General features: G+C 43.9%; 1 protein-coding gene across 1 annotated transcript in view; it reads left to right on the forward strand.

The window, feature by feature from the left end:
- The window catches only part of Hil (peptidase hillarin), a 77,476-nt gene extending 55,081 nt beyond the window's left edge, over window positions 1-22,395 (forward strand). Inside the window, exons 5-12 of the mRNA XM_045736039.2 lie at window positions 10,211-10,365; window positions 11,109-11,267; window positions 12,449-12,662; window positions 13,490-13,716; window positions 14,872-15,090; window positions 18,190-18,398; window positions 19,014-19,144; window positions 19,853-22,395. Coding sequence (XP_045591995.1) covers window positions 10,211-10,365; window positions 11,109-11,267; window positions 12,449-12,662; window positions 13,490-13,716; window positions 14,872-15,090; window positions 18,190-18,398; window positions 19,014-19,144; window positions 19,853-20,410 — 1,872 coding nt within the window. The 3' untranslated portion in view covers window positions 20,411-22,395. The remainder of the gene's footprint in view (window positions 1-10,210; window positions 10,366-11,108; window positions 11,268-12,448; window positions 12,663-13,489; window positions 13,717-14,871; window positions 15,091-18,189; window positions 18,399-19,013; window positions 19,145-19,852) is intronic.
- The last annotated feature ends 1,229 nt before the right edge of the window (window positions 22,396-23,624 follow it).

Consider the following 23,624-nt stretch of genomic DNA (forward strand, 5'->3'; position numbering starts at 1 on the left):
TGGACACACCGCCATAGCAGCATGTACAACACTCCCCAATAGGAAGAAAACCCGCTGGGTTGTTAATCCTGTCACTTGTACCCAGACACAGCTGGGACTTGCTTAACTGTCTCAAGTAAACAACTTCTCAAACAAGAAGATTAACATTCGTCAACCCTTAAAATCTTACGTTATCTTGCGGGTGTAAATGGGGTAATCTTTTAAAAACAGTATCAGTATTTGACAAATAGTGTTTTCCTAACTCAAACAATGTGGGGTTTATTATTCTACACGCATTCTTAATGACTCTTAGATGTTCACATTCTCTCAGGTTGTGGTCAAGGCGGTGTCAGTCACTCTCACCACAGATTCTGCAACTCCTCTACTAAACTGTTGTTTCCATTCCTAATCTCTATGGATATTTGTATCCAAGACTGATTCTCTCCCGCGGCCACCACCTCTTCCTTCATAATGATTGGGATTGCCAGCGGCAACCACATTGTACCATCGTACAGATTCACTGATTTGTTCTTCTATCCTCCTTTCCTAAGTTACCTTGTCACGGTGATGTTGAATAACTATACCTCTAATTTGTAGAAAAGTCTTGGGTATGAAGTATTCAATATGGTCTCCTTCAGCAGCCAGCACATCTGCTCGTTCATTCCCACATATTCCAACATGGGAGGGGATCCACGGAAACTTGACGACTCTTCCCTGCTTGGTTAGTACTCTCACAACTCTCTTGATCTCAGCGACTATCGCAAGATTTTCTGCCCGATTTTTACTTAGGCTTTGCAGTGCTGCTTTTGACTTGGTGCAGATCACTGCACCATTAGTGTTTCGTTCATCTTATCTTAACGCCATAACAATGACAGTTAGTTCCGCTTGTGTTGAAGAGACATAGTTCTCAATTCAGACTTTTCCTTAATTTCCGCGTTGTAAGGCAGTATTCCTAATTACAGTGCATGCTGCACCAGCCCTGCCATTGACAGGGTTAGATGATCCATCAGTGTAGATTTGATCTAACTCATTTCCGGCTTCTTTATAGATTTCCTTCAAATAATTGTGCTTCATTTCTTGAGCTATCATGTTGAACTTTTTCGTTGCCATTTCATTGATGATAATCCTGCATGAGTAATCCTCCCAGGGAGGTAACCTCTCTACAGGCAGGAGCTCACGGGCTTCCTCAAGCAGGTGAAGTTCGTCGAGGTAGCAGACTGATCTGTGATGCCATTTTGTGCTTCTCCTGTTTTCCCCTGCATGTAGCACAGAACTCAGTTTTGTCCTGGCAATAGCATTATAATAGGGATCTCTGGCTACCTTAATTGCAAGCTTAGCATTCAGTTCCTGAATTCTGCTTGAGTCTTGTACTCACAGCACACATACACTTGTGCAGCTGCAGTAGTGTGTGTGTGTGTGTGTGTGTGTGTGTGTGTGTGTGTGTGTGTGTGTAGTAGTAGTAGTAGTAGTAGTAGTAGTTGTAAAGCAGCAGTAGCGGTAACAACAGGTGTAGTAGTTGTAGAAGTAGCACCAGCAATAATAATAGTACAATATTAAAGATTTTTCTCATATAAATGTTGTCGTTCTTTGATAATCGTAAATCTTAAATTAAATCACAACATATTCTTTTAAGATCTAATCGATATTTAAGACGATTATGAATGATTTAAGTTTTAATATATCATCTCTATCGCTCAGCGGGAGCGCCTTCAAAGTTGCCTGTCCTCTCACAGGCGACGACTAACACTACCCAAAACATTTAAGAATAGGGCCTACTAAAGACTTGTACAGAGTAAAGGGTGACATCTCTTATTCACAACTGGAAAGATCTTTCAATGAAGCATAATTAGTGGACTCGCCTTGGTAAACAGCTAGCCACCATCACTCCAAGGTCTCTACTTTGATTAACTTTGTGATGTAAATCAGATAAACTTAAACTACTTTAACTACTTTACTTGATTTAAGTAGGCTCTCAATCTCTAGCATTTTCCTGCTGTTGCAACTGTGTAGTCCACGACAAATATTGATACTGTTCTCTGTAATTATGGATGGAAATTGTTTAAATAAATTAGGATCTCTTCAAACGTCGTCGTCTCTTCAATTTCTAGTGTGTGGATTGGTCAACATTCTTCAGCCACGCTATTGAGACTCGTCATCTGCAAATTAGGATTTCCTTTGTTCATGCCTTGAGGTCCCTTCATCTGTCATGTTAAGATTCCTGAGTCTTAAGATTTCTTTCAAACTTTTAGATGTTTGTAAATGAATTCCCTAGTACTGCGCTGTCTTAGTGTGGGATGTGAGGCGACGCGCAGTGTGCAGGTGAGGTGTGGGGCCCTGTAGGTATGGTGAGGTGACGGGGTGTGTGGAGCTGCAGGTGTGGTGGGGTGACGGGGTGTGTGTGTGTGTGTGTGGAGCTGCAGGTGTGGGAAATGTGGGCCATCAGCGCCACCTGGAGTCATTACGAGTGGGTAATTATGGTAGTTGAGGTAAACGAGGAGTGGCACCTGTCGCATTCCGGCCCTCTAACCCATACGCCTCTGGCACCTCTACACCGCCTTCAGTAGCTCACTTAACACCACCTCCAGCACCAGTGCTAACTAGTGTTGCTCATCTCACCCCCCCCATCCCCCTCCTCCTTTTTCATGTTTCCTCCTCAAAATGTCAGAGAGCGGTTTTCTGTTACTTTTAGTATCTTTGCTCTCTGCTTGTATTCTTGTGTGTGTTCCGTGGTTCCCTGGAGGAGGTTATGACCATCACCACTTTTTTGGTGATCAGTCCAGTTATTTTTAGTCCCCGACTATTACTATTGAGTGAGGGTTTGTTTTATAAGTTTTTTCTTTGAGTTCCTCTGCTGTATTAAGCTATTCATTACTGTTGTTGTACCAGATCCTTGAAGTCTTGTTTAATATTGTCTTTGTTTGGCAAGCAGAGCTACCGTTACCTGTGGCAGGTGGCTACAGGTGACGAATCTCTCAATCCTGAGCACTCCAGGTGTGTAAAGTTTGTGAGCAGTGACTGGGACATGATCTCTCGCACTATATTATTGAATAACCATGTAGTAGACCCTTGAGACCTGCCTGTATTGAGGTATCGGGAGTTTTGTCATTTTTTATTAGCCACCTCCCCCCCCCCCCAGTGTTCTTGAGGATATCGTCATAGTGCACTCAGAGGTTGTCAGTGGTGACTACTGATCACATGGCCCCGTATGACTAGCTATCCAGTGCGATGGGGATTTTTAGTACCAGATAGCTTGTGCTTGATGCAAACTATATAATCCTTCATATAGTCTAGTGTAGATGCATCAAATACCAGCCTAAGGCTGGGTGACTTTTGGGCTCAGTTACATGGATGTGCGGTATAGGGATGAAGCTGAGGTGAGGGAGAGACTAGGGGCGTGTGGAAGGGAAAGGTATTAGATGGGTATATCTTGAGATGGTTATCTTGAGATGATTTCGGGGCTTAGTGTCCCCAATTGAATATTGGGTAGGGGAACTTGATAGGTGGTAATGTGCAGTTTGTGGCACTGGAGCTGTGATAATGGGGTGGATAGGTTGTTAGGTGGGGAGGGGGGGGAGGAGGAGGTTCATGTATTTTTATGAAGTGAAATGAAGTTGGGTGGCTTCTATGTTTGGCTGTGTCGGGGACATGGAGGTACGACCCCTCGTTTAATATTCTCTTATCGTATATGGACGCTGAATGCCCTTATCTTATTGATTGTACATGTACCCTGGCTGTCTTTTGTCTCCGTATGTAATAGTTTCTTTGCTATGAATCATATTGTAGTGCTAGTGATATGATGAGTTTCTGCCTCTTATAGTCCTCAACCCACTCCCTATAAGCTCTTTATCTGCCTTTTTTTTTTTTTTTTTTTTTTCCTCTATTTGCTCATGGCTTTTACCAGTAAATCCCTCTCATTGCTGTTACAGATAGGCCTTTTAAGTTTCAACAACATTCTTGGTGCTGCTTTATTGCAAATATTAACTTCAATAGCCTACGTCTGTTTCTGTTCTGTGGCATATTGCCCTAGTCTGCACACAGTCACTAAGTCTCCCCTCAGAAACTTCCAGCCTTGGTACCCTCACAAGTTTCATTGCAGTTCCGCTCTTCATATGCATACACTCTGGTATTTTATTGTTGATCTTGTATTGGTATCCTGAATGATACCTGGAACTCTTTGAATATTTTGAAACTCAATACTATATAGCTTTTGAGTAACACTTTCTTTTGGCAATTACTTAGTGGCTGTCTCCTCGGCTAGGCTCGTAAGCTCGCCTCCAAAGGTTGTCAGCTGTTGTTTACATCTTTTATTTACTTCCAAGCTTGGGGCCTGATTCACGAAGCAGTTACGCAAGCACTTACGAACCTGTACATCTTTTCTCAATCTTTGGCGGCTTTGTTTACAATTACTAAACAGTTAATGAGCTCCGAAGCACCAGGAGGCTGTCTATAACAACAACAACAACAACAGTTGTTTGGGAAGTTTTTCATGCTTGTAAACTGTTTAATAAATGTAACCAAAGCCGTCAAAGATTAAGGAAAGATGTACAGGTTCGTAAGTACTTGCGTAACTGCTTCGTGCATCTGGCCCTTGGACTTCCAGCTCGCATACTCCAGTTCATGTCAACATTTTTGTTTAGTTCAATTTACCTGAGGGCAGCTATCTCTTGCCCTCAACGGGGACAGGAAGCCAGCGGCAGAATTTGAAACTGGAATATCGTCCTTGCATTTACAGCTTCAGCAAGGTAGGTAATTCCACGGGTTTATTATACTATAAGTGAAAAAAACACCTGTTTTTGTCCTACATTTTGTTTTAAACTTGAAGCTGTTAAGCCTTTAAAAAGTTACTTTGAATCTTAAAAGAAATGTGTGTGTGTGTGTGTACTCGCCTAATTGCGCTTGCGGGGGTTGAGCTCTGGCTCTTTGGTCCCGCCTCTCGACCGTCAATCAACAGGTGTACAGGTTCCCTGAGCCTATTGGGATCTATCATATCTACACTTGAAACTGTGTATGGAGTCAGGCCTCCACCACATCACTTCCTAAGTGTGTGTGTGCGTGCGTGTGTGTGTGTGCGTGTGTGCGTGTGTGCGTGCGTGTGCGTGCGTGTGCGTGCGCGTGTGCGTGTGCGTGTGCGTGTGCGTGTGCGTGTGCGTGTGCGTGTGCGTGTGTGTGTGTGTGTGTGTGTGTGTGTGTGTGTGTGTGTGTGTGTGTGTACGTGTGTGTACTTACCTCACTATGCGAAGAGTGCTCACGGGTGCGTGTAATTACATAAGTATAATTATCAAACTGCAGTTACAAGGAGAGAACTGTGCTCGTGGAGCCCTGGCTGCCTTATAATGGTAGTTATGGAGAGAGAGCAGCTCCCTGTCAACCCAACATGTCTATAAATAGCTTGAAAACGGTAAAATACATTTAATAATGTCAATATGTAAATAACTTAATTTCTGTGTTCACATAGCAGTAAATAGGTACCTGGGAATTACTCAACTGTTGTAGAGTTGCATCCTGGGGGAAGATCAGTAGTTAGACCTGGGGGGGGGGGAAGAGGGGAACTCGATACAAGCCTGAAGTATAGTCATATATTCATATATATCATGAATATATATATTTATATATGATGTAATATATATATGTTATATAACATCATATATATGATATATATGCATATATATATATATATATATATATATATATATATATATATATATATATATATGCATATATGATAGTGATATATATGTATATGCTAGTGATATATATATGTGTGATATATATGTATCATTAACAACTCTACATGACCCGGCGAGGATTGGAGTCCATGAGGTGTAGGATCACCCCAAAACGTACACAGTACCGTGACTACCTCACCATCACGGTAGCTGTGTACGTTTGGGGGCGATCCAGGACGTCATGGGTTCGAATCCTGGCCGGGTCATACACAGTTCTGAGTGACCAATGGCTTGCGCGTCCATACAACCTTCCTCGCATGTCCTGCACCCCGTTCTCTCCACTTGCCACTCCGTAAAAAATGCAACTGTTGTGCCCAGCCAGGAACGTACTGACCCAAGCATCCCACCTAACCTACAAAGGCAGATGCATAGAAAACGTCAATACATAGTGCTTTAATTTGGACCAGATCATCGCTTGTGTTAACGGATTGGTCTATTCCGATAAAAAAACGACGTATTAGGAGAGCGGATTGGTCGGACTTGCGTTTGAACGCATCTTGGGAGCCTTTTTTTTCTCATTACCTGAAGACGGGACTTTTATAAAGCTGCCCGCTTTCTGTCCCCATCGAGGCCACTAGAGACTGTAGCTGTTAGGTAAAGCCAGGTAAAATTCGTGTATTACCGTTTAATTACATTTTAAGTTTAGTGTGACTGGTCATTCAGCCTGTTGTTGCTCCTGCTGGTGTGGCAGAGTGCTCCACCAGTGTCCGTCTCGCTCATACTGATGCTCTCTTGTATTCTCCTCTGTTTATCTTTTTTTCTTCATTGTCTCCTGTGTCTCGTAATCCTGTAGTGTTTTCCTTCCCCCTGCTCCTATGTGAGTGGCTGGACGCGAGATGAGTGCCTCGTATATTATGGTACTAAACTGTAAGTGTAAACACTGTAATATAATCCTTGTATATTTGTTTACCAATTTCAGTTGTTGTTATTGCTAGTTAGGTTATCTAGGGTTTTATTTCCTGCTTTAATTTATTGTCTGTTAATCTACAAGATGTGATTTAATCCGCTGAAGGGTGTGTGTGTGTGTGTGTGTGTGTGTGTGTGTGTGTGTGTGTGTGTGTGTGTGTGTGTGTGTGTGTGTGTGTGTGTGTGTGTGTACTCACCTAGTTGTGTTTGCGGGGGTTGAGCTCTGGCTCTTTGGTCCCGCCTCTCAACCGTCAATTAATGTGTGTGTGTCCGTCCGTCCGTCCGTGTTCGCGCGCATGTGTGTGTGTGTGTGTGTGTGTGTGTGTGTGTGTGTCTGCGTGTGTGTGTCTGCGTGTGTGTGTCTGCGTGTGTGTGTCCGCGTGTGTCCGTCCGTCCGTGCGTCTTGTCTGGGTTCCTTCACCCCGACACACTTGGCTAAGCGCGCCACGCACTCCACACTACCTCCCTCACACCTCCTCGCCAAGCTTACCCCTCACACCTCCTCCCTCACACCTCCTCGCCAAGCTTACCCCCCCTCACACCTCCCTCACCGGCCTCCCTCCCCTCACACCTCCCTCACACCTCCCTCACCGGCCTCCCTCACCAGCCTCCCTCACCAGCCTCCCTCACCAGTCTCCCTCACCAGTCTCCCTCACCAGCCTCATGAGCACCGACACTACCACACGGGGCAGGAGCTTCAACAAGCCACAATGTAGGACAGAACACGGGAGAAGCGTGTCCACTCAAAGGGTAATAAACTCTTTCCCGCCCAACCCCCTGAACATCTACACATTACTCCAGTTCAAAATCCATCTGGAAAATGTTCTCCAGATGATGCCCTCCAGTATATTTATCACTCACCATATTCAACATGATCATTGTTGACTCGTTAGTAATCCTCACCACTACCACAGACCAAGATCACTATAGAATGCCGTGAACAGCATCACTGTGACTTCAACTTGAGATATTCCAAATTTGGCTTCCTGATGGCAATATTGAGCCCCTCCCATTCCCCCTCCAGTCTTCCCCCCCTCCTCCCTTCTCCCCCTCTCCAGGCCCCCCCCCGTCACCCACCCACCCAGTACCCAAGGCCCGCGTCTCTCCTAACTGTTCATTACAGAAGTCGTACACCTGTACGTTGGCCGGCGCACTTGTGTCGCGGCCTTGTACACCTGGACTGGATCTTGTACGTCTGTATAGGGTCCTTGTACACACGACGAAACGTATTCCTTTACCCTCACTGTCAGGGAAAGTGCAGAGTGGCAACGCCGCGTTTGTTGTTGTTGTAGTAATGGATTAGGTTATGAATGAATAGGCACTTTGTAACGACGAGTCTCATTGGTCAAAACACCACACACCGGGTTATATAATTCACACTCCTGTCGAAAGGAAAATTTTATTAACTGTTGAGCAGTTAATAAAAATTAATATGTTAGAGAGAGAGAGAGAGAGAGAGAGAGAGAGAGAGAGAGAGAGAGAGAGAGAGAGAGAGAGAGAGAGAGATATAGAGAGATATAGATAGATAGATAGATAGATAGATAGATAGATATATATATAGAGATATATATATAGAGATATATATATAGAGATATATATATAGATATATATATATAGAGATATATATATAGAGATATATATATAGAGATATATATATAGAGATATATATATAGAGATATATATATAGAGATATATATATAGAGATATATATATAGAGATATATATATAGAGATATATATATAGAGATATATATATAGAGATATATATATAGAGATATATATATAGAGATATATATATAGAGATATATATATAGAGATATATATATAGAGATATATATATAGAGATATATATATAGAGATATATATATAGAGATATATATATAGAGATATATATATAGAGATATATATATAGAGATATATATATAGAGATATATATATAGAGATATATATATAGAGATATATATATAGAGATATATATATAGAGATATATATATAGAGATATATATATAGAGATATATAGATATATATATATATATATATATATGTCGTACCTAATAGCCAGAACGCACTTCTCAGCCTACTATTCAAGGCCCGATTTGCCTAATAAGCCAAGTTTTCATGAATTAATGTTTTTTCGTCTACCTAACCTACCTAACCTAACCTAACCTAGCTTTTTTTGGCTACCTAACCTAACCTTACCTATAAATATAGGTTAGGTTAGGTAGGGTTGGTTAGGTTCGGTCATATATCTACGTTAATTTTAACTCCAATTAAAAAAAATTGACCTCATACATAGAGAAAAGGGTTGCTTTATCATTTCATAAGAAAAAAGTTATAGTAAATATATTAATTCAGGAAAACTTGGCTTATTAGGCAAATCGGGTCATGAATAGTAGGCTGAGAAGTGAGTTCTGGCTACTAGGTACGACATATATATATATATATATATATATATATATATATAACTATATTTTTTGGGCTTGAGCTTTTATGTAAACGATATGAGGTACGATGACTTTACGTATTGGCATTAGACTGTTGAGGCAGATGATGTGACGTCACACACACAACGATTGTCGTTGTCGATTGTCCTCGATTGTCGTTGGCCGCCAATCAACGACAACACAGTTTAGTTCATTTATTATGTACCCCATACCCATCCTGTGGGCGGTAGTGGACCCCCAAACCACCAGTCCCTAGTTAACTAAACTCCACCCCACTGGTGGAGGGGTGGGGTGGGGGGGGGGGGTTCAGCCCCTACTGGTAGGGACCCCAAAATTCAATTAGCTAAGCTAGTTACAGTTTTGATGTGCTAGCTAGTTACAAGGTTGAAGGCACATCGTCACATCAACAATGGGTTCGAGACCGCCCACAATTAGTCTCTAAATGAAGCCACTGACATAAGTGGGGGAACTAGTGTGACAGTTGATGTGTTTACCCTGCACACCGCCCCTTAACCATTGGGCAAGGGAGGAAAGGTTACAATCGCTCCCCGTTACTACCTACAGTTAGCAAACTGGGGATATTAGACACAAATTTCTGGTAGCAGATCATTAAAAAAAGTTTTGACGGATTGGTCGATTGGGTTAAAATGTGATGTTTCAGATGGTAGACTGTTGCTCCGAGGACCGGACTGTCATCTGGAGAGTCACTGGGAAGACAGTCCGGTCCACGGAGCACAACAGTCCTCTACCAATCGACCAATCCGTCAAAACTGTTGTTTCAGTCAAATCGTAAGTACCGTAATATTGACGATTTCAGAGCATTGGTATTATTTCAGCCCGGGTTCTCAAGCGCTCACAACCTCACTAAACAGATGTACTAAATTGATGGAACATTACCTAACCGTGGACCCACGAATAGAAAACGGGATATCAGGTCAAATTTGCGGGTTACTATGATTTTTAGTACATAAATTTTTGGCTTAAGGGGATTTATAAGTCAAAATACGATGTACTATTGGAGACTGAATCTGACTATAATTTTTACCTTGACCTATACAATATTACAGTGAGGAACAGTGAGCTACACAATATTACAGTGAGGAACAGTGTGCTACACAATATTAGTGACCAAGAGTAACCACGTATCTCTCAACAGGATGTGAACGTACAGAAGCAGATGGAGATGGTTCACCGGCTGGAGGAGGACGACCTGTATAAGAAGTTCGCCAAGCAGCGGGCGGCTGAGGAGGCCAGGATGGACGACCACCTGAAGGAGGAGTGGGAGACGGAGCTCGAGAGACTTACCACACAGTGAGTCGCCTATTGTTGTTTAAGATTCGCTACCTGGAACAAAAAGTTTCAAGTAGCACGGGCTATGGTGAGCCCGAACAGTGAGTCGCCTCTCTTCCCTTCTCCTCTCATATTTCCTGGGCCCAGTTTTATATTGACATTGTGTCTTGACTCGTCAGACGAGATCCTGCATTGCTTTTATCGTCACAATTATTATTATAAGCGCAGCAAATATATCTGTTTCTCAAGTAAAGTCAAATTAACTGTTCGGCCATTGTCAATATGATTTAGTGACAACGCATGAGTTGGTAGGTTAGCCATGACTGGACCCGTGTGTCGTGACACTGTGGCAGGACCCGTGTGTCGTGACACTGTGGCAGGACCCGTGTGTCGTGACACTGTGGCAGGACCCGTGTGTCGTGACACTGTGGCAGGACCCGTGTGTCGTGACACTGTGGCAGGACCCGTGTGTCGTGACACTGACTACACCTCACTACTACACTTTCAACTCGTCACTTGGCAGCAAAATAGGCACCCAAGAGAGAGACAATTGTCGTAGTCTACATCCTGCGGAAGGTAGAGACCCAGCCGAGGAAGACCTCAATAAACCCAGATGAAGCTTTCCTGTCTCTAACAGGAATATAATGTAACCTCAACATTGCGGTTACGTTGTGTTAGGCTGCTTTAAAAACAAAGTTGGGGCCTCACACTCGAGACGCGGAAGACACCAATACTGTTGCAACTAACGAGACGTTTTTCCTCAGGTTTGAGCGGGACCTGGCGACGAAGAAGCGGTCCCGGGAGGAGTCGAAGGTGCTGACGGTGAGGCACCAGAAGGAGCGGGAGGAACTGGAGAAAAACATGACCATGAAGAGGGACATGAAGAAGGAGAATCTCACCCGCAAGATGCTGGAGCACGAGAGGTCCGTCACTGGGATAGGCTCACAGGATAGGCTGTACACGGCAGACCATAAGTGAAGGGCCTGTAGGGCAGGCTCCGTGAAGACAGGGTTTACTGGACCAGGTTTAAAGGGACAAGGTCTACATGAGAGGGTATACAGTATGAGAAGGCGAGGGAATTTTCAGGCGAAAGCGCCAAGCTAATACAACTATATAGCAATTGAAAGGGATCAGGATAACGATTTAGGATGGGACGGGGGAGAGGAATAGTGCCCATGCCCTTGGACGGTCGGGGATTGAACGCCGACCTACATGAAGCGAAACAGTCGCTCTACCGTCCAGCCCAAGTAGTTGTATAGAGTACGAGAGCTACAATATAGCAGTTACTATGCAAGATAGGAGATAGAGAACAGGCAACTGGCCTGGAGGATAGCTACAAGAGGCTCTACAGGGGAGCTCTATAGAATATGAGCAATAGGAAAGGAGAAACAAAATAAGAGGTACATGCTAAGAGGAAGACGTGGATATGAGATACAGAACACAATCTACATTATAGCTGTTACAAGAAATGAACAGTAGGAAAGACGCTAACACATCTTAACAGTAGAATAGAGGTAGACAGGGTAGTGAGGTGAGGGAGTGACGGGGGTAAACAGGAGGATAGTGTAGTGAGAGGGAGAGCACAATAAGGGTGATGAGGGAGAAAAGGGGGGGGGAGGGAGCCAAGAGAGACTGAGGATGGTACTAATGAGGGAGAAGATGGGTGGATGAGGAGAGTACTAAGGGGAAGAGAAAGATCACATTAATGGGAGAAAGACAAGAAGAAGGGAGAGAATAGGCCTGGGGGGAATAAATAGGACGAGTGGGAGGGGAGGTGAAGACAATGATGATAGGTTGTGAAGGAGGAAATAGTCAGGTTATGTTTGGTGTGTTGATGACAGACTGCACCAGTGCCGCTGACACAGAACAATGAACGGAGGGTTGAGAATTTGATGTCATAAATATCCGTAGAGCATTTGTTATTTTTGGGCAGCAGGGATGGCAGAGATTGGCACGTGGAGGGAGGACACAGATGTGAGGCGAGGTATGTCAAAGCATGACAGATCAACAAAGACTGGGGAAACACGTGCCGTACATACCCCATAATTAATGAGAAAGGTTTAGAAAGTGAGAATGAGAAGTGATACAAGTTTATGTTGGGCAGGGCGGCGACGGCGGCGCTGGTGGAGAAGCACAGCAAGGAGATGATGCGACTCATCCAGGAGAAGCGGTCAGAGTACCTGGAGGAAGAGGAGGAGGAGGAGGCCCTGGAGCACTACCCGGCCCAGCCCCCTCCACCCCTCCCCCCGCCACAGACCAAGACAGACATCTACACAGATCCTGATGAGTTTGCTGAGGTAGATCAGCTGGCTATACAGGTGAGACTCCACTCTACACTGTTTAGTTTACCCTGTGTTACATGTGGCCATTTGTTGTGATGATTGTATGTTGTCCCCCAGCTCCCACCACTGGCAGAGTATACTGGGGTATGTTGTCCCCCAGCTCCCACCACTGGCAGAGTATACTGGGGTATGTTGTCCCCCATCTCCCACCACAGGCAGAGTATACTGGGGTATGTTGTCCCCCAGCTCCCACCACAGGCAGAGTATACTGGGGTATGTTGTCCCCCAGCTCCCACCACAGGCAGAGTATACTGGGGTATGTTGTCCCCCAGCTCCCACCACAGGCAGAGTATACTGGGGTATGTTGTCCCCCAGCTCCCACCACAGGCAGAGTATACTGGGGTATGTTGTCCCCCAGCTCCCACCACAGGCAGAGTATACTGGGGTATGTTGTCCCCCAGCTCCCACCACAGGCAGAGTATACTGGGGTATGTTGTCCCCCAGCTCCCACCACAGGCAGAGTATACTGGGGTATGTTGTCCCCCAGCTCCCACCACAGGCAGAGTATACTGGGGTATGTTGTCCCCCAGCTCCCACCACAGGCAGAGTATACTGGGGTATGTTGTCCCCCAGCTCCCACCACAGGCAGAGTATACTGGGGTATGTTGTCCCCCAGCTCCCACCACAGGCAGAGTATACTGGGGTATGTTGTCCCCCAGCTCCCACCACAGGCAGAGTATACTGGGGTATGTTGTCCCCCAGCTCCCACCACAGGCAGAGTATACTGGGGTATGTTGTCCCCCAGCTCCCACCACTGGCAGAGAATATCTTCATGTTTTATTGAATAATATTACGGTTAACAGGTGGCGCAGGAGGACCAGAAGACATTCACAGACCTGGTGAGGATGCTGGTGGGGCAGTGCAGCTCCGACGTGGAGAAGGTGCGGACCATCTTCCGCTGGATCACCGTCAAGAATCTCAACTCCATTACCTTCGACGACTCTGCTCATGGGGACACGCCCATGGGTCTCCTTCGGGGCATTAAGTACGGCACAGAGTCCTACCACGTTCTCTTCAAGCGGCTCTGTAGGTAAGTTCTTAAAAACTATCTTCTAGTGGACTCTTGTGCCCCTGTAGACTAAGTGAGTATTGTACCTGCATCTTGGACTCTTGCAACTCTGTAGAAGAATCCTTTGGAACTCTTTCTTGAGAGTCTTGAGGCTGTAGGCAAGTCTTGTTGTACTCACCGAGTTTTACTTTTTAAGAGTTCAGTATTTGTCTGTATACTCTAGAATAGACATACATTCATTTGAATTCGTGCAGAAAGGGATGACAAAGCTGGTCTTGGAAACTGGAAGCCTTCCTTACGAAGAGGTTACAAGGACAAAAACCTGCAAAGAATATTGACAAAAAACAGCAAACAGCCCATACCAGGCATTAGAGGACAGGCAGCCGGAAGGCTGATTTGACCCACCCACCAGATCCAGCCTGCCGGGCTGCTGACCCAGAGACAAGAACCGGACATACCTTACCTTGCGAATGACTTCGGGGCTCAACGGCCCCGACCAGGCTTCCAATACATGCATTGAATACACACACACGATCTTGAAGATCGATGTAGTGCTGTAGTGCTGACAGCGCGGAGCTTCAATGTGCCTTTAAGGTGGCACTACACGGCAGCTCTGAAATGAACATTACAGCATAATTTTATTAAACTTTTTAAAATGTATCTATTAAAACTTTTGCATTTCAGATTACAACCTGCCAATGTGAGACTGTGTATAATTTTAATACATATTAAATCTTTTAAAATAGCATAAAACATTGCTTTGAAAATGATTATTAATATTCCTATTGTGGTTCAGTTTCGTTTTAGCAATAATTAGCTTTACCAGAAGTTTACATTTCAAACAAGATATTTTCATATTAATAAAATAAGAAATTAAAATAATTAATTTAGCAATATTATATATATATATATATATATATATATATATATATATATATATATATATATATATATATATATATATATATATATATATATATATATATATATGACCAAATATACAGTATTTTGTGTTTATAATATATTGTGTGAATATGTACTAGTCACGATAACCTTTATAATCATCATAACGACCATCATTGCAGTTCACAATTTTGTCACCATTAATGCTCTTTGACTGCATATTGAGCCTCAACATTATTGTAAAACATTTGACGTGTGAGTGTTGGTCCACAGCTACGCGGGTCTGCACTGTGTGGTGATCAAGGGCTACAGCAAGTCCGCAGGCTACCAGCCCGGGGTCAGGTTCGAGGACAACAGATTCCGTAACTCGTGGAATGCCGTGTATGTGGCAGGGTCGTGGCGTTTTGTGCAGTGCAACTGGGGCGCCCGACACCTGGTCAACGCCAAGGAGGTGCCCAAGCCTGGGGGCAAGAGCAAGAGTGACAGTCTCAGGTGAGTTGTGTAGTGGGCAGGGGAAGGTGTCAGCGCCGGGAAAGTGATAAGGGGCAAAGTGAGATATTGTCTAGAAAAGCGTGATGAACCAGGTAGAAAGGGCGGTGGGAGGGGAAGGGGTTATTGGGAGGCTAAATGGTTAATTGTTTTTATTCTTATTCTTGTGAGTACTTGCATAGTAGGATGATTGCAGGTATGTATGGCTGGAAGGTTGCACGTATGTATAATTTGGAGATTTGGATTTGATAGGATGATCGAGTTTCGAAGGACTTGTATCATTATACGAGTGATGTATGTGTTTAGCTCAAATGATTTTAAATGTTCTGTTAAGAAGGCTCTGTCAAGTCATAGGTGGTGGTCCGAGGCCTCTGTTGGTACACAAAGCCTTGGGCGAGTCTTGACCTGACAAGATTACCCAAGACAGATAATCTTGCAACTTATCACACATTCCAGATGTGAGGAGACTTGTGTGTGTACATCAGCCGATTCAATGTTGAATCAATGTCGATAAAATGATTCACTAGCACCATTTAGTGTCGCCAATGCTTACATCTCCAAATTGTTTTCATGAAACGCCTGCTGCTGCACCACCATCATCAATGCGGAAATCAACACATCCCAGCCAAACGCTCCATTACCATCCTTAGCAAATTTATGAACAACATCAACGCCAGGAGCATACTCAACACGGGGCTCAACTCTTGAATTGGCGGCTTAGTACTGGTAGTAATCAGTTGGGGGCAGCCTCCCAGCCTCGTAGTAAGGCCCTGTTGCAAATGCATTCTCATGGGGAATACTTCTGAAAACTGCCGGCGAGATCTGGAGTGTAATTATTGCCACGGAAGATGGCATCAGGTTGATGCTTGTCAAACCAAAAAGGATTTGGATAGACAAGAACAAATGTCGAGACCTAATCTTGGAGCAATAAAAAATATTCGGATTTGGTAGACATCGGCAATCTTGCCATCCATATCTGAACACTTCATTAATCTTTGTGCTTTACTCAGCACAACAGATTAACACACTACTAGTGTACCAGCTACGAAGGCAGTCATTACACACTCGCCTGTCTAGTTTAACAACTTGCAAACATGAGAAGTTAATCCATTAGTATAATGTCAGCCAACATCAGGGGTTTATTACCAATGTTGGCGATCTCTCTCTCCCATTTCTTACTCATTGTCCTGATGTGGTTGTTGTGCTGGAAACATTTCTAGACGACATGATTCCAGAGAACTTCAAAATTTTCAAAAATCCCAGAACCTCTATTTTTATGTTCAATGTACAGATCTCAATGGTAGTGTGCTTAATCATCCAACTTTCTAATGGACAACCTAGACTCCTTACTAATGCGTCATAACTGGCAGCACACACAAGTGTTGTTGAACCTATCCACTAACTCGTACAGAGAGATTTTGATGAACTTAGGGTTTTCAACCTCAAATTTTGTGAGCTTCCTGTCATAACTGACCTTCCTGCAAACATAGTTAAATGAAGACCCCTGGGATATGTTGGTTCATTAGACCTGTCTTTACTATACTGGATATTCCGGCAGATTGAGGTGAAGAATCTCCTCCAACAACCTAGCTTTGGGACGGGAAACTGGCCAGCTCTCCGCTCAAACACTAGAAGCAACTAAATGGAATGCATTGCTCCACGAAGATGCAGCCAAGCAAACGTCTTCACCAGGTCATACTGGACCTCTAGCACAGGTCCAGTATATAATCTTCACCGGCAGTATGTGGCCAAGTCTACTGATCAGCCTTGGTTTGGTTATCTTTGCCGGATGGCAGCAGAGGCTAAAAACAAGGCTTGGAGAAGGTTTCAAAGGCATCTTTCGGCTCACAACAGGATAGATGAATTTGTCACAAAGCGGTTCAAAAGTGAGCTATATTCAGATTGGAATCAGAAACTCAAAACTAAGCTTGCATCTGGAAGAGATGGATAAAAGGTCTGGTGATCTCTGGTTAAAGATCGGCAGGGATATTCATCTGAGGACACAATCCCAACTCTAAATCGAGAGGATAGAACTGTTGCAATCAGGAGGAGGGTGACCCACTGGCAAACCATTTTGCTGCAAAGATGCACGTCCCTGATCCTGAATGACAATATCCACACATTGTTCCGAGCACTGCATCAAAGATGACTGAAGGGGTTATACAAGAGGCTCAAGTTCATCATCTCCTTATAACATTCTACATGGGTAAAGCTGTGGGGGCAGACAAGATCAGCTCAAGATTATTATATAGCCTCTACCAACTCTGTCTAGCTCAAGGAATTTGGCTCTCCCTATAGGAGGAGGCAGATGTTCTAGTACACAAGAGAAGAGCCGTTCAGTGGTCGAGAATTACAGGTCAATGTCACTGCATTCAATTACTGGTAACATTCTTGACATTAATTTCTCGGCAAATGACATATTTTGACCAGTGGCTTCTATGTGATCAACAATGTTTTTTTAAAAAGGTCCATCTTGCTAAATCTTCCACTAAGTGGTATCAGTTGACTGATGTTGAATTAGTTATCCATGTGATTCTTTTGGGCTTGGAAATTGTAGCCACTGGAATGAAGAAATTCCTATGGTTAATGAAAGTGTCAAAGTGTGGGTTACTTGCTGCAAGATAAGAATGTTGAGATCATCCCCAGCTATCAGATTTGATTTAATTTGCAGCAAATTACTCAATTTCTGAGGCAATTTAAATCTTGTGTAAATATTTGGGATTCTTTACACTTTTGCCATTGTTTTTGTAACGTATAAATTGATAAATTGGGCAAACATGTTCTCAAATTAGTTCTGTCTTGTTGATAGTTTAATCCCTGGTTAGGTGTGCAGGAGTAAATAGCCGTATACTTGATCAACTTTCCCAGTTAAGCCCATCTTGTTTACTTACCCTCGTCATACTTTTCTCACTCTTCACCCCTCACACTTCAAATTGATCACCTTCCCCCTCCCCATACAGTCCTGTCATTCCTACTTAATCACTTTACCCTCTATACACACTCGACTCATTCACACACTGCTCCCTCACTGGTGCTACATAGCCTTACTGGCTTGATGCGTTTTTTTGATAATTACTTTACTGCTCCCTCTCTCCCTCATAGGTATGAGTATGACGACCACTATTTCTTGACGGATCCAAAGGAGTTTATCTACGAGTTCTTCCCACTACAACCAGAGTGGCAGCTGTTGAAGGCAGCCATCAGCCTCCACGAGTTTGAGGAGCTTCCCTTCGTGCGGTCCCTCTTCTTCCGCTATGGCCTCTACTTCCCGGACGAGCACACGAAGGCGGTCATGTACACCGACTCTACAGGTGGGTGGGTGCAGGTGTACAGGTGGTGTCCCCAGGTGGGTGCAGGTGTACAGGTGGTGTCCCCGGGTGGGTGCAGGTGTACAGGTGGTGTCCCCTGGAGTGTGTACTGTAGCAGCAGGTGGTGTCCCCTGGAGAGTGTACTGTAGCAGCAGGTGGTGTCCCTGGAGTGTGTACTGTAGCAGCAGGTGGTGTCCCTGGAGTGTGTACTGTAGCAGCAGGTGGTGTCCCCTGGAGAGAGTACTGTAGCAGCAGGTGGTGTCCCCTGGAGAGAGTACTGTAGCAGCAGGTGGTGTCCCTGGAGAGTGTACTGTAGCAGCAGGTGGTGTCCCCTGGAGAGAGTACTGTAGCAGCAGGTGGTGTCCCCTGGAGAGAGTACTGTAGCAGCAGGTGGTGTCCCCTGGAGAGTGTACTGTAGCAGCAGGTGGTGTCCCCTGGAGAGAGTACTGTAGCAGCAGGTGGTGTCCCCTGGAGAGAGATGAGTAAAGTGAAGGACAATTAATGAATTGGCGTGTTCATGCATGTGTGTGGGAGTGGAGGGGTGTAGTGTGTGTGTGTGTGCCCCTGGTGGGTGTGAGGGATGTAGAGTGTAGCTGACAATGTGTGTACATCTCCCAGGTGCCGCTACCATAAGGATTGGGATGCCGAGCCATATGCAGTCCTCCCTCATCTTCCACTACAACCTGAAGCTCTACGACTCTGACAAGGACCAGTACGACACCGTCTCCCTCAAGCGTTTCGTCATGCAGGTCAGTTGAACACTCAACACCTGACTTCTATGACAGCCGCAAATATTTTCAATCTTACTGGGAATGAAGATAATTATCATGAGACTCTAGCAGATGGTTATTTCACAGTACATACACATTATTATATGCTCTGATGAACATTTTGGCATAGTTGTGGCAGTTAATGTAGTTTTGTGCACCTTGTAGAGTGCCCCCCCCCCCTGTCACAAGTGAACGTAATTATACCCGAGGAAGTGAACCATATAATTGAAAGTACAACATTTTAATGATAATAATCGGAGAATTATGTGAATAACTAACCCTCGTCTTACCTAAAGAGGGTGGATACTTTGGATGTAGGCCTACAGAGCACTTTGTAAATAGTTTGCAAAAGATGTACTTAATTTTGTTTAATATTAAGGATAATTTGCATAAAAAGAGTAAATCGACTAATATTTTTGGTGTATATAGCAGAGCTCATTTTTGCACAGCATTTTGGGAAGTGTAAAAGGAAGCATAGTTATGCTGTACATCTATATCTCAGCATTGTAGTACCCCATGATCGTGTATATAACGTACCCAGAGTCCCTGTTCAGATGATTTTTAAAAGTAGACGAGTAAAAGCTCCACTCGAATATGGTTCACTTTCCAGCACATTTTGAACAATTTAAGTCTTCACACCTGTACTACTCTCAATACCTTAATTAACTTGTGTATTTTGCACTACAGTCAGTGGTGGGCCAGCTGGTAGCATTCCGTGTCCACGCACCGTGTTCTGGGGCGCTACTGCTCGACATCTTCGCCAACGCTGTCACACCACGCGAGTACCTCACTGGGGAACCCATGAAGTTCAAGAGTGTGTGCAAGTTCAAGATAGTGTGCGAGGACCTCCAGACTGTCATGGTGCCCTTGCCGGACTGTGCCTCAGGAGAGTGGGGCCCCGCCAAAGCCACTCGACTTTTTGGTTTAGAGCCCGTCACTCACCAGGATGCTTTGGTCTTCGCCGGCCGTGACCTCGAGTTACAGTTCCGTATGACACGGCCTCTCACAGATTTCATGGCGACGCTCCACAAGAATGGCTCTGAGGAAAAGCGGCTCAGCAAGTACGTCAGCCATCGAGTTGCAGATGATGTGGTGACTTTCACGCTGAGCTTCCCAGAGGAGGGTCAGTATGGCATGGACATCTACACCCGCGAGGTGGCTGGGCCCGACACTGGAGGCCCCACGGAAAAGCATCTTCTCACACACTGCTGCAAGTACCTCATAAACTCTTCCAAGCGTAATTAGTGTGTGCGCTCTTTCCTCATCACCTGCTGCTGCTGGTCGACCTGGTCCTCACCTCCAGGCGTCACCAGGAATACCCGATTAAACTGCTGCTGTTGTATGCAAAATACACCATAACTTGTACTTAAAAATGTTACAAACTCCATGAACACTACACTCTTTACAGACCTGTGTAATAAATTAATGCAACACTACACTCCCTGGAACAGCAGCAGCAGCAGGCAGCAGCAGGTCGTGCTGCAGTATCCGTCCACTAAGTGCCTTCAGGCAAGTTTATTAAGAATGTAACTGCTATTGGCTGACCAAGACTAGAGTCTGCGGTCTCCGTCATTTACTTACAACACTGTTTTAGATATTTTAACGATATGGAAAATATATTGTACATATAATTATTGCTACAGAGATCTTAACTTTTTATATCATTTGTATTGTTACCATGTTTCACAGGAAAGTAATAAGCATGCTTTTATTCCAAATACGTGGTTTGTGACGTTAACAGAAGTTATTTACAGACTAGACACTAAATCCTTACAGGCGAGTTACAGTGGGTGCCTTAATGACCTTGGCTGAGCCCAGTGTCTGGGTGGTAATGGGGTCACACTGGCAGGGGGCACCACAACCTCGCCCACTTTCATCAGGGACCGATTATTTTTCTGTCTCTAACGATAATGGAAGAGGAGCTATGTTGGGTTTTCTCATGGAAGCCTCTTATTCGAAGGGTCTCTATCCACTTTTCTCCGGCAAAGAGGAAAACTGTGAAACTATGACAGCACACAGTTGTGGTCACGTGCAATTATGGAAACAATTGTTACCTTACTCTGTGAGGTGACTTTCATAGTGTAATTCCTCCAGCAACCACAAGAACAATGTGTGCTGTACACCAAGATGCAGGGCCACATGCTACTATAAATTTCCCATTTGTCGTTTAATGCTGCTGTGAAATTAAGAGCTGTTGCTGAGACTCCAACACGACAGCCCGTCACTAGAAGTGTTACTAGGTGGCAAAGTCTTCCATGAATATTCCATTTGCAGTATGATAACCATAGTAAGAATGATTGTCACAACGGTTATATTTTGATTGGCGTCGTGTGACAAGCGCATTTACGTACTAATCTTGAAAAGCATTTCGGTAATAATTTGTTAAACTCGTTACTTGAAATGTTATGAAGTAATTTATTTATTTGGCCTGCAATATTAACAAGACAGATGGCCTAAGTGTATTGTTTTCATTTTGGTGGTGTGCGTAATCCATTAGCAGGGGAACACAGGGGTGTAGTGTGTGCCGGTGTATACACGATGCGACTGGTGTATCATCTGTTGTTAACGAGGAAGTGAGGCGAGTGGTGGGTTGGTCACCTTTCATGAGCACATCTCTAGCTTCCCGACCTTCGCTGGTCAGAGTAGCAGACTGGCACACGAGATAATATTCAACTATTATTCCAAGCAAGTATCGCAAGGGCTTCCATTGCTTCAAGGTTGTGTTTAGGGTGAAAGCGCGTTGTTGACAAACGTGCAGTGCATGTCTGCCTGTCCAGATGATGACAAGTTTACATATCTCCGTCTTGGTTGTGATGAAAGTGACAGAATGGGCCTGATGCACACTGCTGAATCCTCACCAGCGTAATACTGTACATTAATCTGGAACATTCCATAGAATAGTCCGGAGCATCACGCCTTTATTCTTCTCGTCCAGCTACGTTTTGGCGGGAACCATACATTGGCGAGAAAAGCTTTTTGGTAGGCGGTTATATTTTTTACACTTGCAAATTTTTAAATATAAATATATAATATTTTTTGGCGAATTTGTTTATAACGAGTGTTTTCCCTCTTCTCTTCAATCACCTCAACTTACATGCATTTCTCTCTCGTACAAATTAATATATGAAATGTAATATATTAATATAATGTGATTTACGTGTTGGCTGCCGTCCAAGTACGGCCATTCTTGTAACATACTTCCTCTGTTAATAAAGAACAGCACTGCTCCACACCTCTCTACTTCCCCACACTTGTACATGTGTGTTATGCTTGTGAACCCTATACCCGTCTTTGTGAACCCTATACCCGTCTTGTGGACGCCAGCGGAGCTCGGTCCTCTTCAATGGGTTCAGGAGCTTGTACCTAGTTCACTTTTACTCAAGTAATTTATTTATATGTATTCAATCCAAAATCTTGAAGGTATTGGCAGATGAACTGTTTACCACAAACGGTTGTTCAGAATATTTTTAGGGGAACCCTTTCCTTAGCCTAGATTAAAAAGACAGATTTTCAGCCCCCCCCCCCCCAAAAAAAAAATATCCCCACGAGTCAGTTTACCCTCACAAATCTGCAAGCTTACGAAGGAAATCATTCACCACCTATTTGTGCATGATTACAAAATCAGATTTTTTTTCTTCAAACAAATAATACTTTACTAACAAACCTGCTCACAATGTAACAACTACTCTGGCAAAGGACTTCCAGTAGATTAGACAAGTCAAAGTACATTACAAGGTTTTGACAAGGCACCGCATAAGAGAGCGGCACAAAGTGCAAACACACACAATAAATGGTAAATACCAGAGTGGATAAAACAAAGAAAACAAAGGGAAATGAATTGGGACATGTGGAGAGTGAAGAACCGCAAGGTTCCATGTCCGTGGCAACCCCTTTTGTCATTTGTCGTTGATGTGCTACAAACTACATCAACATTTCGTATGACGACACAAAGATATCGTAAAATGGTACGCGAAAAGTATATTAAGATCTTGCAAAGTGATCAACATGAACTCCACGAATTGTCATAAGACTGACAAATGCTTTTAAATATTTAAAACCACAAGGCCTTGCATGTAGGTCATAACAATACAAATAATACCCATAAACACTATCATGTCGCAGATTGATAAAAAGTACCGACGAGTCGAGTTCTACCACTCATTAAAAGTTGCACAAGTGGGAGCGGCTGGAAGCGCCTGTGGTGCGCCTCCATCTGAAATATTGTATGCAACCATAGACCATCTTCAAAAGACCAGCTGGTTCGGAGAATTTTAAACGCAGACACAAAAACCCTCGCAGAATGAATTGAAGTGTTATACCATGAACGTTAATGGCCTACAGCTCTAACCACACTACAAACCAGACATGTCTGGTTTGTAGTGTGGTTAGTAACATGTAGTAGTAACATGTAGTAATAACATGTAGACATGTAATAACATGTAGACATGTCTACTTGTTA

The sequence above is a fragment of the Procambarus clarkii genome, chromosome 6 (assembly GCF_040958095.1).
Source record: "Procambarus clarkii isolate CNS0578487 chromosome 6, FALCON_Pclarkii_2.0, whole genome shotgun sequence".
Classification (NCBI taxonomy): Eukaryota; Metazoa; Arthropoda; class Malacostraca; order Decapoda; family Cambaridae; genus Procambarus; species Procambarus clarkii.